This window comes from Diuraphis noxia, unplaced genomic scaffold (assembly GCF_037042655.1).
Source record: "Diuraphis noxia isolate RWA-SAM2 unplaced genomic scaffold, SU_Dnox_SAM2 contig0002, whole genome shotgun sequence".
In the NCBI taxonomy this organism is placed as follows: Eukaryota; Metazoa; Arthropoda; class Insecta; order Hemiptera; family Aphididae; genus Diuraphis; species Diuraphis noxia.
This window is the reverse complement of record NW_028301712.1, coordinates 85,904,274-85,923,739: the sequence shown is the minus strand read 5'-3', so window position 1 is coordinate 85,923,739 and position 19,466 is coordinate 85,904,274. Positions and strand designations below refer to the sequence as shown.

Genomic DNA, 19,466 nt, shown 5'->3' with positions numbered 1-19,466 from the left:
ATAACTTCTCATTACATAAAAAAAAAAAAAAAAATCCAAACAGTCATGACTATTTTGACGTTGATTCACCAGTCTCATAAGACCTGATTATAAATGCAAGTAAAATCATTAAAAATTAAAAATAAAATACAACAAATTAATGTTTCATTTAGTTAATTATAATTTAATCTTTAAATTCTGGAAACACCAAAATAGTAAACAATTTATTTTTTAAGGCCAGCATAAAAATGTAATATTATTTACTATTAAGTATTAATTATTAATACAAGTGTAAAGACCAATTGTCATTTGCATTACCTTAATAAAACAGAATATATATTAATTTAACATTTTTAAGTATAATACCAACATAGTCAAATTGTTATCATTTCATAACATCATTATTTGTTGGAAAATAATTACCGATAGTGACACAGATGTTATAGGTATTTTTTCAATAATAATAACTAATAATAATAATAATAAAAACGGACAGTCTTTGAACTTATTGGTAGAAATGTTACAAATTACCATAATTATCTAGATGGCAATTTATACGACACATTTTATTGCCAAATTTATTAAATAATGCATAACCATATTTTGTTTTAACCGTAGTACAATACAAACACATCAATATAATAGATTTCTCATTTGGTCGCATACAAATAAAATGATTTAAAATTTATATACATGAAATTTTGTCTAAAATTGATAAAAATTAATTGTACATTATTCATTAGAATTAAGTTACATTTCACGAATAGTTACTAAAAAGATAAAAATGTATAAGATAACTTAGTAGTATCTATAGATCACTAAACATAATATTGAGAACTAGAACATAAATATTATTTTAAAAAATCCTAATAATCAAAAAGTTATTTCTTGATATTAAAATTAAAATGCACACTATTAAGCAAAAAAAAAATATTAACTTAATTTTTTTTTTTGTTATTGTTTAATTAAATAAAATTGTGATAATAGAAAATGTAACCCGAAACTTCCCTAATCACGCACACAATGTAGAACTAAATATTAATTATTGATTGGAAGACATCAAGGTAAAAATTCAAAAACAACCCAATCAATAACATATATACACACATATAAATGCATATACATATATATATATTATCTAAATATATATATATTTATATATGTAAATATATATGCATATATATTTAACAGGATATCAAAGTAGAATATATTAATTATTATACATGTAGTAATCTATATTAAATTTAAAAATGAAAAAAGATAATTATACTTAAATTGTGATCGATAAGATTTTTAACTAAATATTAATTTGTATTTAAAATTTGTGTTTCAAATTCAATTTAAGTCTATATGAATGTGAGAGGTAGATTCGTTTCGATAAAAAATTATTATTTTCATTATCATTTATTTATTGTCTAGTTGGCATTATTTATGCTACGTGCTTTTTTGGCTACAGCTCTAACACGTTTCGCAGCTTTGGGAATAGCTAATTCTAATTTACGTTTTACACCAGTACTAGTGGATGGTTCCTGCTCATCAGAACTCTTCACTTCTTCAATTACTACTGGTTCACTTGGTTCCACAGAATCCTCGTTAGTATTTTCTGGAATTTGGTCACCTTGACTATGCAATCTAGTGCTTACAGCATTGGTAGTAGAATTTAAAGCAGGTGGTCCCATAGCTAAAGATAAATCACTAGCAGTAGTACTGCAGGATGAACAAACTGAAACTGTAGACGAAGATGATGCTGATTGTAGATATTGAATTTCTGTTTTGCATTTATTAAGTTCCTATAAAAGTAATACAAGTATAAAATAATTTTTTTTTTATGTATATTTATTTAAAATGTGGTTAAATATCAAAATGTACTCTATTTATTTCTAAAATACATTAGATAATATCATACATGCAATGGAGGAAGAAAGAATTATGAATGAAAAATAACCTTAGAGCTTGGGAAAAAATTGTTATAACAGCAAAGAACTTTCAATGAAAGTGCAAAACTTTCAATAAAATTCAACTAGGAAATATCAGAACAATTAATATTAATAGCAAATTTAAAAAAGATAATGTTTAGACCGCATTTCTACTTAGCATTGCATAACTATTTAATAATAAGAGAAATGCAGTAAGCAACATTGGTATCTACAACATTGATTAGAAATATTTCAAAAGGAAATTTTCTCAAATTGAAAAAATGGCCAACACAATTACTTTTGATAATAATAAAAAGTAATAATATCAATCTTTTATCAAGTACAGAAGGTATAATATTTTAGAACGAAAAATAATTATTTAAAAAAAAAAAAAAACAGAAATGAAATCCACAGAAACATATCTAGTCACATATTAACATATGGTTTCAAAAAAAAAATATGTTGATCAGAAGAATCGTTACATAACAGCAATAATATACAGAAAAGCACTCCTAAGTGATAATGACTATAATTATTATATTTAAGAACAACTAGATTGCAATTTGCTGCCAATATATTATATTGTAATTGCTTTTATTGGACTTTCAGGTGTAAACACTAGAGCTGAAATTTCAAACTGTTTAGTTGAAAAATGTTTTAAAGTATTCTTGTGGTTATAGATAGAATATATAGATAAATATATTTATAAAATTATAGTTGTGATTTATATCAACAATAATTTAGTCTGGATTCACTCATGTTAAAAAAATGAAACTTCATTGCATATTATTAATTTTAATACTAACTTGTAATAATGTACTGAATTTTCGATTTGTCTCTTCATTCTTCTTATCATATTCATCCATCCTACTTGAATATTCTACTAGTGTTTTATGTTGTTCAGCCATTTGTGATTTGCATTGCTTTAACTCGCGCTGCATATTACCTGATTGAGTTGATGTTCTATAAAATATTTTAATATATGTTTACTAACATTTTAAAAACCTAAATTAATATTTAGAAAAGCATTGACTGTATCACATATTAATTTCAAACTGCAACATGTCACCTAAATTTGCCTTTTTTTTATCCTTTCTTATAATATATAGTAGGATATACTATGTAAGTACCAACACCAACCATAGAAAATAAAATGTATTATCTAAGATTTTAACGTAAAAATAGTTAATAATAGTGAAAGAGCAAACAAATAAAAATTGTTGTGTTAATAATTTCAAATTATACTCACTTGCGCAATTGTTTTCGTAAGTCTAAGAAATCTCTTTCCAAATGACAACTTTGAGACCTAATAAAATAAATAATAAAAAGCTGAAGAAATGTAAAGATTTAAATATTTTAATTTAGAGGATTACAAGGCATAATTTATCCATGAACATGATTTTTTTACTGGATAAACTTATGGAGACAGTATAAACAGTAGCTTAAATAAGTTTTTACAATAATATGTGGATAAGATCTTTCTGTATATTGTGTTTTTTTTTATATACAACAATATAAAAGAATCTAATTTTAACAGTAAAACTAATGTAATACATTTTCTATTTTAATACAAAACTCAATTCATTTTATTTTTAAGGCTCAAGTTCAAACAAATAGTTTGTGAAAATATAGTTCACTGTAATAATGAAATTTGTATTTTGACTTACGTTTTTATTCCTTGTTTAATTTTACTAACACTTTTTCGTAACATTGAACCACATTGAGGACTTTCGGATGAAGCCCGTTTCCCTTCTAAGCTTGAAACTGACCCTTCACGTATCATTAAACTACGTTTTCTCAAACACATGCTGGTAATAGTTCTAGTATTGGGTGGACCTAAAATGATTTTAATATTTTATTAAGATAAAATATATTTTGATACTATACCTATACTAAAATAAGAAGTTTTATAAATACCCAAAGGTGATGGGAATTCATGATAATCATTGGCAAAAAGTCGAATTTCTGGAAGAGTTGGTTCAATCTTTTCCCTAAAATATTCCATTGCCATTGTGGATAAGTCAAATAGTTCATCTGTCACTTTATATGGCCTTGCCAACTTTGTAGTAACTTTAATGTAATGTAGTATTTTATACACTTCATCTAAAATCTAAAATAAAAGAACACACATTTAATAAATAAGTGCAATGATAATCATTAATCAGTTTTAAATTACCTCTCCAGCAAAAAAACATATATGTTTTCTTTCAATGTGTTTACCAAATGCCATACGCAATAATAATAATCTCATGTGAAGTGTTTCAACAATATCGGATTCGCATGCGAGTGGATGTTGTCGCCTAGCAGATTCTCGCCTAGGCATTTTTGTTTTAATAATTTGAAAGCGATTTAACATTTGGTTTTGCAAACGTTGAAAAGTAGAATTTAATATAGTACTACACACTACATTAAAATGCCGGGAAATCTGCAAAAATAAACAATTTAATTAAAAAAAATAAATATTTAAGGTTAGGTTAGGTCAGAAATTTTTAATAACTTACCGATCTTAGTTGGGATATGTGTTTAAAATTTGTATATGATAAAATTTTCTCAAGGATTTCATATGGAAGGTCTAGCAAATTAATATGGCTAGAACTACTTTGGCCTAAATTAACTACACTGAAATTTTTCTCAGGTTTTGTAATAACAACCACTTTGGTTGAAGTACCAGAACTGCTACTACTTTGTTGTCTAGTAGATACCATTTTATATAATTTGATGTAGTAAATATCTGACAACTTTCGATGTGTGAGAATTCAATCTAAAATCTTAAAAACAAAAAGAAAAAAAATTATTTATTTATTAAAACAGTCAACTTTAATAAGAAATTTAATTTTATGAACATTTTAATCAAATTACAACATATAAATGAGACGTGGGTAATTGTTTTTTTAAAGTATACCTATAGTTAATTATTTAATTTTTATAATAGATACCTAACCTAACCGGCTAGATTATTCTTAGATATAAACACTATCAAAATATTATATAGAATTATTTTTAGAATTAATCAAACCAGAGAAATAATTATATAAAAATAATAAATGAATTATAAAATATTAAAAAAAAAAATAACATGACATTTTAAAATCTTTTAGCGAGAAATCATTTAAATTTGAGTATCTAAAAAAGGGTTAAAATTCTCAATATATCAATTCTGAATCTAGCAGTAATTATTTAGATACTTTACATATATATACTTAGGCACGCAAACAAATTGTCAAAACCAGTTGTTTATGCAAAATATAATGAAATAAAAACATCTATAATGGAGTGATGAAAACTTATATAATTAAGTATATGCTAAATTATTCTAAGAAGGTAACAATAAAATTGTAATAAGTTACACAACAAAATTAACAATAAGTTTACTATAGCTTAAAATCTAAAAGTTAGTAATAAAAAAAAAAAATGTCGATAATTAATTGTTATTAATAAAATTATTAAAATTGGTAGGTTTTCATAGTAAATCATAAAAACAATAACTGAAAAATAATAGTTATAGCTATTATAAAAAAAAGAGAATATTTTACTTTTATAGAACTAATTATTAAATGAAAATAAGTAAATTTAATTGTATACGAGAGCAACCCTAAATAGTATTATATTGAATTAATTTGCAATTAAGCAACATGAAAACTATGGTGTTAAGAGTTTCACCACAAAATAAATAGTATGTAACCAAATTGATACAGACAAGTCCTAGTTCCAATTTTATTTGGCAAATGTTGAGTTAATGAAATATTAGAAAAATAATAAGTTATAAAATATTATCATTGACCACATCTCCAAAATTCCACAAAACCGTCATACATACACGAATTGCTAGGATACTTGCGCGAAAAAATGTTTAAAATGTCTCGAGACTTGAAAAATGCGTTGGGTCGTTGGTGGCACGACAGACCCAAAACACTACAACAGAGTCACGGCCGAACTAGAGAGTTTTCGAAAATAAAAAAAAGGCTTTCTTGCGGCACGGCAAAGGACTAAGAATGGTACACAAAAATGCGCGGAAGACGACTATGCGAGGACGAGACAATGGACCTTTAAGGACAAAGGCTCGCGTTATCAGGTTTGCTGGGGAGACGAGTGCTCAGATGAGGTGGCGGTACACGGCCGGAGAGGGGTGGTAGCGACGCGAGGGAGGGAAAAAAGCCAGTCGTCCGGTAGTGCCGGAACACTGTTTCGCCTGCGTGCGTATACAAAAATCTCGCGCCCAAAACACAAACGAGCGGACAGTGGGGGAACAACGAAAGCTGAGAAAAAGCTACACCGGGCCCAAAAGTACGGCGGCGGCGTCCTCCCTGGGACCTTATGCGGCGAGCGTAGACCGGTGCGACGGGTGTTCCGTGTTGTCGCCAACACTACATCGATAGTTCGTGCGTCCCGCCGGGCGAACTTCGGCGATCCGCTACCGGCGGGTCGGATGACCACGGAATACGTTACGTTACCTTGGAGTTTTTCGGCGCCACCGGAATATTACGAGAACGGACGGCACGTCGGACTCGGAATAATAATATATATGTGAACTGCGGGCACACAGCAGTGGTAAGCGAAGACCGTTTGAAAATCTTCCGAACGCCGAAACACAAGTCTCGGTAACGAGTAACGACCACAAACTTGGACGGCGGGGCGGTGGAGGCGCAAGGCTGTTGATTGGCACGCAAATGCAGTCAGTACAAGCACCGAACCGCGGGAGAGTTGCCGTACAAATGCGAAATGGCTTCGAAATGCGATCGCGCCAACACTGTGCAGTGTTTTGTGATCGCTGTCCGTACTGGACGGGGAAACGGGATGGGGTACGCGACGTGTACCGCACTCCAGTCGGCGCTCGGTTGGCGGGTGGGACGTTTGGTGGGGCACCGTCGACAAACCCCCGCGACAAGACAAGTCGTAGAGTCTCGAGCGAGCGATCGCCGGGCCGCCGGGGCCGCACAGTGTTGCCAACTTCCAATCGGGTACGTTAAAAAACATGATATTCTCATCGTTCCTTTCTTCTACACTTTAACAGTCCTAGACTCCTAGTAGTCCTACACGGCTACACTCCTACACCGTAAGACGTAAGTCGTAGATGATCTATAATGAATGCAGGGTTATCATATTATTTTATCCTACGCCTTCTAAGCGTGATCGCCGGGGCATAGACCTTCAGCAATTACAGGTTCTGTGTGTCTGTCTTATGTGTAGAGTTAAGACACGGTCGCCAGAGCTACGGCTACTTCATTACACGCGCCGTGACCGTCTTAAATAATAACATGTATATTATATAATAACAACATTATGGTCTTCCACTTTTTGTGGTTTCTGGTCCACACTCCACAGCGGCCCAGCAGCTAGCAGGCAGCTATACCACTTCTACCAGTTACCACCACCACCACTACCTCGAATATAGGTACGATACCACTCGCGTCACCGCTGCGGCAAGGGGTTATTGGCACTAGGAATTATTTTTCTCTCTTCTCTTTAAATTCCCAAACCGGAAGCTACGTTACAATAATAATAATATAGTGTAAATAATATTATATTGTATGTCCCTCGTCGTTTCCACTCGGCAGCGGCAACGCGCCGGCTCAAAGTAGTAATTACATTTTTTTTCCCGCCGTTTTTGCACATATACCTACGTACATCTTAAAATTCTTAAATAATAATAATATTATTATGCTTGCGTATAATAAAATATAATCACACATTCACACCCATCTCGTCTGTAATATCCGTAAAACGTCATGTCTATACGGCGCGGCGTAATCATTGCACTTGCATTTTCAGATGCCAGATAATATCATAGTCTATAATTAAAACTTAAGTGCACATAATATGACGCTGTTACATACTTATACTTGAATATCCATATCATTATTATTAGCTGATACCTAGTATTAAATAAGATTAGGTACGATATAATAGATACTCGGTCATTAAAATGTATGATAAAATAATAATATAGGTATTATAATAATATGCGTTCGGAGTATCACTCGTATAATATTAATGAGGTCGAGGTATCATATAGCCGTAGATATTCATTATAATTTACCGTCTTATTTATTTGATGGTAGGAATAAAAGTCTTTTTTATAAAGAAAATAGCTAATGATTAATATGTAACGATATAATAACTAATAAATACAAAACCAAGATTTAACAAAAATAGTAAATAATAAAATAATTATAAAAAAAAATATTTCATTGAATCGTAGTCAATAATATTATTAAAAAGTAATTATATATTAAACATGTATGTCTAAACTTGGATAATTTGTCAGGAATATTTTAACAAAATAGAAAAAATATTATATATTTATAAAAAAAACCATTGTATAAATTATTATAGCTGTAACTTAATATTTTGGGCTAAAGCTTTTAAAAAATCTTGGAGCTTACAAAGTTTTATCAACTTTTTTTCCGCCGATACTTTTTCCGTTCCCTATACTAAGCTATAGACGTATCCCAGGAGGGTGGTTGGAAGACGGGGCACTTGCTCTCCCTAGGATTTAAAAATTAATTGTTTTCCAAAACATTATCTGTAACGCGCCAATTTGGTAAACATAGATTACTTTTAAAATGTATAATGAAATCTTCATTTATTTTGCCCCTCCCTAGAAAAATGTCTGGGGACGCCCATGATGGCTGATACCTACATTTCAGTTTTTTAAATGAGAACCCACATTTTACTATAATCTATTTAGTGGATAGTAGTGTTGATGTACCTAATTCAAAATTTGAACTAGTCATTTTACTTTATAAAACACTTAAGTAGTAAGTAGGTACCTACAAAAATCATAATATGGAAAAATTGTTTATTTTTGGTATCGTTATTTAAAAATTCTAAAAATCGAAAGCGCGTGTGTGTATCCAATTTTTTAATAAATATTTTGTGTAGTACATATAAGGCTATAACCAGTATAATCTAATATTAACGATTTGGACAATATTAGAATATATTATTATTATATTTTCTAAAGTCTATACTCATAATATAGGTAATATACTAATATGTATAGAGTAGGTTAAGCTATTATATATGTGATATTAAACATGTATATTTATGTAATAAGAAAAATCAAAATTAATTCATCTTATCAATTAACATTGAAAAAATAATGTTATTTTTAAGTTGGTATCTTTAAAAAATACTCATTATTTACTCAAATAATATTAATTTATATTTTATGTACAATTGCATATAAATACCTATATTAATAAATAATAATATTATTAATATTTATTGTATTATAGGCTATAGTAGGTTTAAAACCAATTTTAATATAACTGTTGGATAACTAATTAGTTAATAGAAATTATATTAATTGTATTTTATTTTGATATATTTTATGTTTTTTTGTAATTATAATATAATTAATATTGATTATTAAATATAAATATATAATAAGTACATTACCAATTTACTACATCATCATAAGTCATAATAAATTTTGTCTTATAAGTTATAGTTTATGCAATATTTTCATAATATAAAATTCATAATGTTTCTTTTAAATTAAATAATACAATGTTTAAAAAATATGCCTTTGAGAATAAACTGATATTTTGTTGTGCCAGTTGCCAAATTAATTCAGTCATTATGATAATCTGCTTGGTGGCTATCTGCCAAAATACAATCGAATAGAATATACCTAGGTATTATAAATAATAAATATATCTAAAAATGATATAATATGCTTTTCTCATTGAATATTTCACATTTTATGTTTTTACAATATAAATACATTATTTTGACAACTTTACGTTAAGTAGATAGTAGATTTATGGTTATCTTTTTTGTAATATGTTTGATAAAATAAATTGTACCTATTTTAATTTTTAGTAGATGATTTACATATATATAATATAATATATATATTAATATATAGGAACACATTAAGTACCTACTCAATCTATATAGGTACTAAATAAACATTTACATTTACATTTATATACACTTATAAATTATAATTATAATAATATAATGTCCATAGGCGCAAATAGGGGGTATTAGCGCGCCCAATTTAAAATTAGCATCCTCAAATAATGTTTAGGTTTATGTATTAAAAACTTCTCCTTACAAAAAAAAAAAAAAAAAAACTAAAATGAGTAAATGCATTGCTTAGTACCCTTATTTTTTTTTTTATTGCAGAAATTGCGCATATGATAATGTTAAATAGTTTAGTCTATTGCTTAATGCTTATATATAGGCTATATAGCCTGACTTATAGTGTTTAGTCTTTAATGTTTATAGTCTTATGTCAATTTTTAAAGATAAGTACATAAACTCTATAAGTGAATGTAGTTATAGTTGTTCTTCTTATGTTAAATTTTAGACAATGTTGTTTAAGATTACGTTTAAAACCAGTGGCATATTTATTGGTATGGGTAGGGGGTACCACCTTCCAAACTAAAAGTATATGAATGTTTAAAATTATTAAAACTAATTCACTGGATGTGTTAAATTTTAATTCAACGATTTAAAATTATTATATCCGGAATACAATTCTGTGTAATATTCTAATATTAGTTATTACCTAGTGTAGGTATATTTTATGATATTATTGTGATTCAAGTATTTGAAAATGTCATGTAGGTATATACTGCATGTATGTATACAATTGAATATAATATGTGTATTCTAATTTCTAAGAGTTAAAAAGTCTCAAGTACACCCACAAATAATATTTTTAAATTACAACGAAATAACTAAAATCGTTTTTCTTGATTTTAATATGTCCGTACAAAATAATCGTAACTGTGCTTATGTATTTTTTTGTTACAGTATGAACTTAATTTATGAAATATGAAAATCCTTGAATTAAACATTTTATAATTTTGTTAACCACAAAATAATTTGAAAATTTTAATTTTAAACACTTTTAAATTAAATCGTGCCTAAATGTCAAGTTACACTCAGTTATACTAGTAGCTTATCTTTATTCTATAGTAAATTCTATAGTAATTCCTATTATAACTTATATAAATATAACTGTTATAACTTATATATAAGGAATCATATAAACGTTTAAGTTTTTTGACCCAAGGAATAGGTACCTAATATTTTATTGACAAATTTACCTATAGAATCTATAAATAACTTTAAACGAATTAAAATATTTTGAAAATATTATCAAGGAGGTATAGAAAATAATAAATAAATTTGTTGAAGAATTATTGTATATTCACTTTTGTTTTTTAGAGTTATACAAGAAAATCAAAATATTCTTATTGTTCAAAAAGGTGTTAAAAGGCATAAAAAACTATACATCAATATTATTATCCTTCCTTCAGCATCCATGCTCTGCTCAAAATATTATTTAGTCAATAAATAACGAAAAAAAAGCAAAAAAAGCCAACGGCACGTAGTGTTCCCAAGCGGTCACCCATCCAAGTACTAACTACGCCCGACGTTGCTTAACTTCAGTGATCGGACGAGAACTGGTGTATTCAACGTGGTATGGCCGTTGGCGATATGTTGTGGGAAAATTGAGATATTTAAATTAACTTAACAAGAGTATTCACGTTTTGTGGGTTATAAATTTGTTATTATTATTAAAATTATAATATAAATTATAATGATTAAACAATATTGTATAAATATGTATTTCTTAACTTGAAAAATAATTTATATTCGTAACAAAACAAACTTTCCTATTAAAAATCAAGCAATTATATCTTATATAGAATTTATCTTTTAATGAAATATAATCGACCTAGTTATTAATTTCCAAAACTGATGAATATAAAATATATACATTCCATTAATATTCGTATATCGTATACTTTTTAAAAATACAAAATAATATACATTGAAAGTTTCAAGTAGGTACCTACCTATGGGCTACGGTTAATAGTTCATTTTTTAATAACAACAAAATAAGAAAATCATAGTACGAGAATTTGATAATAATTCATGAGTGAGTGAGTACTCGTAGGTATACATCTAACGCGAAACGATCTTAAAAAATTAATTTGACTTTCCGGTAAACTTTTTTTTGTTAAATGAAAAAAAAATATCGGGAATTGCAGTATATAAAAATTCATATCTTGATATAAATACAGAACAACAGATCATAAATGAATTTCCAGTATGAAATAAATATAATAATATGCTACCTTTTTTTTTCCTGTTTAAAAACCAGGAACGGGTGGGAACTGTTCAGCACAATACTGTCACCCAGTAATATAATATGCTACCTAACAACTTAACCTAACCAGTGTGAAAGTTCTTACCGTTAAACACATACTTTTACGTTTTACACTGCCACAACTACGCCAATTCCAGAATATCTCTAAACATTTCGGATCATCTACATATAAGAAGTCTTGAAAACTACAGGCTACAGCAACATTATAACATTTCTACAAAGAACTAAACTTTACAACCTTATATAATGTATCAATGTGTCTTATTATGTATCTTTATTAATGTTAACGTTGGCCAATAACCTTAGTTGTTCGAGGCTTAAATAAAGAAATAAAAAATATGCTAATTTTCGTATGATTTTATGATTCTGTAAACATTTTAGTCTTATACAATTATTGTGGATTCATGCTTATTAACTACTTTTTTTAATTTTCCCTAACTTGCTTATGAGAAACATATTGTATTACATTTTCAAGTTTTTGATCTGAAAAAAAATTTAACAACAATAATTTAAAAAAAACTAATATGGTAAGATTTGAAATTTCTTTATGACTATATAAATCTCAAAACGAATCACAATATATTACAAAAATGTTATGGTTCATAGTCGCATAGAAATTGCTTTTATAAAAATTCAGTGAAAATTGCATGTATCTAAGATTTTTTTATGCTCAAGTTAAAGCGAATTTTTCGGAAACTGTAGGTGTTACATATAAATCCAAACTTTACCTTAATTTTTTGTTTGTTTTCCTGATTCTTTTGAAAATGATTGGGTATTTCTTTTACTTTTGATCCTCCAAACTACCAACTATTTACTTTCATACCAGAAAAGATGCAGTTGTTGAAAATTGCAGCGTTTTTACTGTCCCAAAAGGTGACGACAGGACAAACACGTACAAAAAAAAACATTTAATTGTAAAATAAATAATTCATCACTTCGTTCAGAGTCTAGAACTAGATCTGTATCAAATAACTTACGATTAATTTTCATGAGTGTCTTGCTAATCGTAAAAATATATAGAAAAAATAATATACATGCCACGTGGAACTATATGTAGCTCGGCAGTAATAAAAAATATAAATTATAAGTTATAAATTTATATTTGTAAATTTGTTAAAATAAAAACTGTTACTTGATAGGTATATTAGGAGGGATAGTCAAACAGTAGGTCGCAGACAATTTAAAATTTGATCTTCGTCAATCGTCAATATTAGAATTTATAACTTTACATTCAGTAATACTCCCAATAAACCCTAATGAATATATAATATCCACTATACTGTCGACAATAGTCGTATCATATTATCATGTAATTTTATAGCTGTTCCCATGAACATAGGTATATGATATATGTATATCTTCGTTCATGATAACTACTTAAAGGAAAAATATATTACCAGAATAGTAGATCTACTATATCTGTGTCAAAATAATTTTGGTCATCCCTAGTAATAAGTACTCCTATATACGTAATATGCTATAGCTGCATGATGCAATAATGCCCTGCGTGATTGCATCATATCGGCAATATCTTATAAATGTAGGTACCTATTGGTGTAGTATTGTTATATAGTAAACACTAAACACCAAACACCAAACAGTAAACATTTGTTATGTAGGCTATACTTGATGAACAAATGATTGTCCATTAGTTTTTCAAAAATAATAAAAATATTTACAGTCCATCTTATCCACTAAATTTTAGAATTTTAATGCAACGAATAACTGACTGAAAAACGCGCAAAAAATGACTTGCATAGTCGCATTATATATTATTATAATACACTGCCAATGTAAAACCACTCATATTCTTAAACGTGTACTATAACGTGTAATAGTGTTGTCTTTGCGTTTTTGCAGCTCATTTAACTTGAGGTAGACATTAGACACTAGTCAACAAGCGTGTTTTAAGATGAGTTAAAATAATACTCATTTATTTTACAATACATTATTATTACCAACCAATTGATATTAGAATAATTAAGTTTATATTGTCAATTTTTGATAGCAGAAAAAATACTCTGTAATGTAAAATATATTATATAATAGTCATTACTCATTAGTATAGGTACTTACTAATTAATATACAGTATAAGGAAATATAACCTCCTTTGAGGTTGAGATAATGTTGATACATATACGTTAAATGTATATTTAGTCCACAAATTCAAGTAGCATATAGTTCAAAAGAAGTAGTCACATGGGGTAAGATCAGGTGATTTTTAGGGAATAATAATCCTGGACTAAAGTATTGGACTGATTTTGGACTATATGTTACTTGAATTTGTTTGGAATTCATTTGGAATAACCCTGTATATAATATATTCTATTATTAATAAATAGTAATAATTAAAATTATATATTATTTATTACCTTATCAAATTATTTATCAAATACCTAATTAGGTATTGAGAATAGAGCATTGTAATTTGTAGTCAATGCGATTTTCCGCAAAAACTGTAGGGGCACGTTGAAACGAAGTGTATAATGTGTTAATATAGTGTGAACTGTAAAGTAAACAAATAAATACATTTGTCGATCATGCACACATAACACGATGATGATGATAATAATAACAATAATAAATGTAATTATTGTTGGTTCAAAGTTAATTTTGTTTGCATTTCGAAGAGGAACGTTAAGAACCACAGTATAATGTGTCGTATTGTTTTGTATGTGACACTATATAATAGGTACTTAACTTAATACCATAATATTTTCCTGGTGACACAAGTGAAATCGCATTGCAGTCAATGTGCTACTGATGACTTTGTATGTACCTGCAATAGATATGACTATTGACTTACATGAATAACGAGTATGACATAGACGAACGACAAATTCATACGGACACTACAGATATGCCCCCCACATGGCCACATGGCCACATAGTAACATGGGGGTAGTATTGTAGTAATTGCTAATAGCTAAATATACGAGTACATTAATTATTGTACAGGGTGGTTCTTTTATCAATAAATATTATTGCTACTTAGTACTTCATAAATTTATTATTCCTAATTCCGTAGTAGAACATTTTTTTTATGATTTTAATGTATAAAAATTGAATTTCAAACTCATTACTTATAGGTTATAACTTATAATAACTCATAATTAGTCTCAATGTAATTATAAATACCTAGTCCTATAGTGGACCAATATTTTGCGGTGACCTCTGAAACACCACTCGCCACTAGGCTAATTTCATGTTTAAATAAGTTAAACATTATTGCGACATATTATACATTAATTGCAACTGGATTGATATCCAATTTTTATCTACCGTATAAAAAGTTAGAGAAAAATATTCTGCTTTGGAGCACCTATATAAATTATAAAAATACTTGTTGTTATTTAAAAAGTAAAAAATAGAAAAATTATAAGAGTTAATATATAATTTTTTATTGGTTTTAAATGTTATGTTTTTGGTATGCAAATAATAATAAACAATTTTTTCAAAAAGGAAGTGTTATTGTTTCAGTATCCGACGCATACCATAATGTGTATAGAATTGGTATGTGTTATGTCTACCTATTCGCGTCCTATGTTCTGAATGTTGTTAATTGTGATTGATCCAAATATTGATAAACATATATTTTGGTAATTTAACGAAGAAATCATGCTTCAATAGAAATATGTGCCTAATTAATATAACCTTAGGTATTTTTATTTTATATTGTTATTTGTTAATTCTGTGATAATAATATTATAATTAGTTATATTACTCTATACGTATAAACCATCATATATGGCCATAAATCATAATAATAGCCAGTAATAGATAATACAATTTAAACTGCAGTACACACAGAAATACATACAGAAAATATATATCATTATTCTGTATTTTTGTAATAATAAATGTAGGTAAATTTTGTTACATAATACAATTACTTTACTGTTGTTAATAAATAATAATAAACCTATTCATTTCTTATCAGTCTTAACTCTTAAGATTGTCAATTATTGTAAAGCCGTAGTTTTTTGTTGTTGTTTGTTTTACAGAGCTTGTTGTTAGTAATCAACAAATTATGTGTTTTTTTCACGACCCATCAGGTCCAGCTGCTGGACTCCAGCATACCAAATTTTCTTTTAGCAACACTATTGATGTTATAATATTACTACAGTGAATGTGAAATAACCTATTATCAAACTTAAAGTTTAGTCTTTAAAAACATAATCTGTATTTGCACATTGATTTTGTATAAATATAGATAAGATAATTTTTAAAAGATTAAAACTTTTCTATTATTTTAAGATGACATAAATGGTTTAATTAATCATCCAATAAAGTAGCAGTGTTTATAAGGGCTGTCTATAAATTTTACTATCAATAATTATTGAAACAATGAAACAGATTTACAGGTTTTGGATAAATATATCATTGCAATTATACAATATTCCATCATATACCGACATAGTCGACATACCGTAGTCTCACAAATGTTAAAATTTATATTTTGTACAAGAATCGAGTTTATTAACATATGTCATATACCATATACGATATACTTAGTGGTCATAGGGTAAATATTAAACTACATATAATATTATGTTTTATTTACATTTTTTTTTGTTTATACCTATAGACACTAAACTTACAGATGTGTGTTATATGTGATCAGTGGCGTAGTTAGGAATTTAGTTTGCGGGGGTTATGTGTTTTTAGCAAAATCAGTAATCCTCGTGCAGTAACCTACCCCAGTACCCCACCAAATATAAAATGTTAGCAGTAGGGATTTATCCTCTTCATTTCCACTTAATTACGCCCCTGAATGGCCTGAATATGATTACTGATTACGTTAATATATTGTAACGTCTTCAACACGTGTTGACTAAAGCACAAATAAGAAGTATTGAAAAATACTGTAGACAAGGTAGGTACGTCATTAAAGTAGGTACATAATAATAAGCTTCATAATAGTAAGCGCCGGACACGTCACAAGTATATGATGTACCTGCTAGTACCTACGAAGACAAACTACATAGTAAGACCACATTTCATATAATATTCTATATGATGAGACACTAACACATTATTAATCTATCTTAACATAATATATTAATAAATTATGCACCTCAAGATCAATTAGATATTTATTCAAACTTGAGAATATTACTTTGTAATTATAAGTTATAACATTACCTACACAATATCGTGCAGAGATAGCGAATGAATAAGTGGTTAAAAAAACCTGCATTATAAGCATTATATAAACCTATATTATACAGTTCATATATTATATTTACTGACTACCGAGTGGCGAGTTCCGACTATCGTCATCGTAGTCATCGTCGTCCTACTCCTGCTGATGTTTTTGTAGATAGGTACTAGGTTAAAGGGTAGGTATCGTATATTCATGTATAAGTATGTTGTAAAGATCATAGCTCTTTTACATCATATTTAATCAAAAATCGGTTGATAATAATAGTACTTAGTAGTTAGTAGTTAGTATGTAATGTATTGTACCTATATATACTACATAGCCACTTCAACGGTGAGTTTAAAGAACATAATTCTTAATTATAGTAATTACCAATAAAAATAATATTTAGGCATAATATTATGATAAGATATTTTTTTAAATAAAATATACAACCAAATGAATTAATTAATTTAGTTAATTCTCATTTCTTTAAACAACCATCCTACCAGACTTGTCAATATATGGTATGGTATTATCATGACTATATAGCCTAGGTAGGTATACGTAGAGGTAATGGTAATATAGTAGGTTAAACTTAAAAAATACACCAGTTTTATAACTTTTATATAACACTCGGCAAATAAGGTTCTTGAAAATAATTCTGATTGTTATATCATATTTCTATTAAATATAATCATATATTTATTTTCTGATTTTGTATCAACAAAGCAACATACGGCCAACGCGCTTTGATTCGCTTAGAGAGTAACAAGGTCATTGTTAAAAAAATATTATATTATATTTCACATCATTAAATATTGTTCTTATATTTATATTTCATATTCAGATCTAGTTGATATAGGTAGATAAAACAATAATTGTGTTAAAATATGACCAAGTCTGATTTAGGAAATCCTAGATATAAATATCCTTATATTCCTGCTGGCTAGTTTACATAGGTAATTATGATACATTATTCTTTTACCCATTATTTCTACAATTTTATCGATTATTGATTATAATTAAAAATAATACTCAATACTTATATACTATATTAATCTATATATAATACAAATTATATTATCAAATTACTCTGAATTATGATTATACATATATAGGTACATTTACCTACATTATTGTTTAATAATGAATAAAAAAAATTGAACTTCAATAAAAACAAATAAATAATTAATACAATATTCTTATCAGCTCTACAAATTAATAAGAATATACCTAGGTAAACTGTAGTTTAAGCTCTGCCTACCCTATTTAAAATTACACGATTTCTTAACTTTTAAATAATTACATAGGTAGGTACCTGATTATTATTATTAAAAAAAAAAATATATATATGTATATAATCTTAAAAAATAGGTAACTAATATTTAATTTTAATTAGATCGTGGTGTCTAGATGATACGATTAGTGATTCATAAAAATAAGAACAACTATTCTATGTAAATGTGTATCTATACACAAATTTAAAATCGTGCAACTGAATTTTATACATTAAAGTTTTACCACATCTAAAAAATTAAAAAAATATTTTATATTATATTATATTATATTTATATTTTAGGCTGCCTTGCGCTGGAATGATGTTTCGAAATCAATGTAAATATGTGTACGACACTGCACAGCGCGAAATACCTACAGAAACCGGTACCTACCCTGTGTTCTAATACAGTAGGTTTACAAGAGAAACAACGAACTTTTCGTGACGGCATAGCAATGCACAGCATCATTTGGAATAGATTTTCTGAACTGAATAATGATCATGAATGATTTCGTAAATCATTATCATAGACATATAATAATATTATATATAGGACATAGGAAAAGAAGAAAAAGGCCATTGGAGGACTAGCCGGATGTATTGGATATCCCGAGCAAAGTGAATAGGTAAGGAATAACGTTCATAACTCATTATCTGATTAAGAATAATTAGAATATTGTTATTTGTTATCATTGAGTACGTCGACATTTGCGATGGTATAAGCATATAACTATGTATAATGTTAATATTAAACAAATAATAATTTTCTGCATTGTTGACGGTTTGGAAAAAAATCAAGTTAAGAATTTATTTTTAACTATGTTAATATTTGTTAAAATAATACTTATAATATTTCAAAATACTAATAAGTACAGTACATTTATTCTAACGTATATATTGTTATATTTAATTACCCGTAGTTCATCAAGTTATTAAAATTAGTTTAGAAAAAAAACTTAACTGGGCAAAGTTACAGTTTTTATATTTCAATCAATTGTTGGTAAACTCTTTTA

The 19,466-nt window shown here is 27.7% G+C and overlaps 2 protein-coding genes and 1 non-coding gene across 4 annotated transcripts; 1 reads left to right on the top strand and 2 right to left on the bottom strand.

Annotated features, from left to right (window-relative positions):
* Positions 1-136: 136 nt before the first annotated feature.
* Positions 137-6,588, bottom strand: LOC107163366 (uncharacterized). 2 transcript variants are annotated; one of them, XM_015510754.2, is made up of 8 exons: positions 6,347-6,588; positions 4,397-4,663; positions 4,072-4,320; positions 3,813-4,005; positions 3,563-3,731; positions 3,145-3,201; positions 2,702-2,858; positions 137-1,769 (listed from the first exon to the last, which is right to left on the bottom strand). In XM_015510754.2, the coding sequence occupies exons 2-8, from the start codon at positions 4,598-4,600 to the stop codon at positions 1,395-1,397; spliced, it is 1,404 nt and encodes a 467-aa protein (XP_015366240.1). In that variant the 5' UTR covers positions 4,601-4,663; positions 6,347-6,588; the 3' UTR covers positions 137-1,394. The 2 variants fall into 2 exon arrangements, with proteins under 2 accessions (XP_015366240.1, XP_015366241.1); XM_015510755.2 differs by lacking the exon at positions 6,347-6,588 and adding an exon at positions 5,713-6,075.
* A 26-nt stretch (positions 6,589-6,614) lies between these two features.
* On the top strand, positions 6,615-19,075 carry LOC149059040 (uncharacterized). The gene is made up of 2 exons (XM_089220994.1): positions 6,615-6,853; positions 18,757-19,075. The coding sequence occupies exons 1-2, from the start codon at positions 6,615-6,617 to the stop codon at positions 18,857-18,859; spliced, it is 342 nt and encodes a 113-aa protein (XP_089077120.1). The 3' UTR covers positions 18,860-19,075.
* Positions 11,233-11,351, bottom strand: LOC149059041 (5S ribosomal RNA). Its single transcript, XR_016190646.1, has one exon. It is a non-coding gene; the product is annotated as a 5S ribosomal RNA (ribosomal RNA).
* Positions 19,076-19,466: the final 391 nt, after the last annotated feature.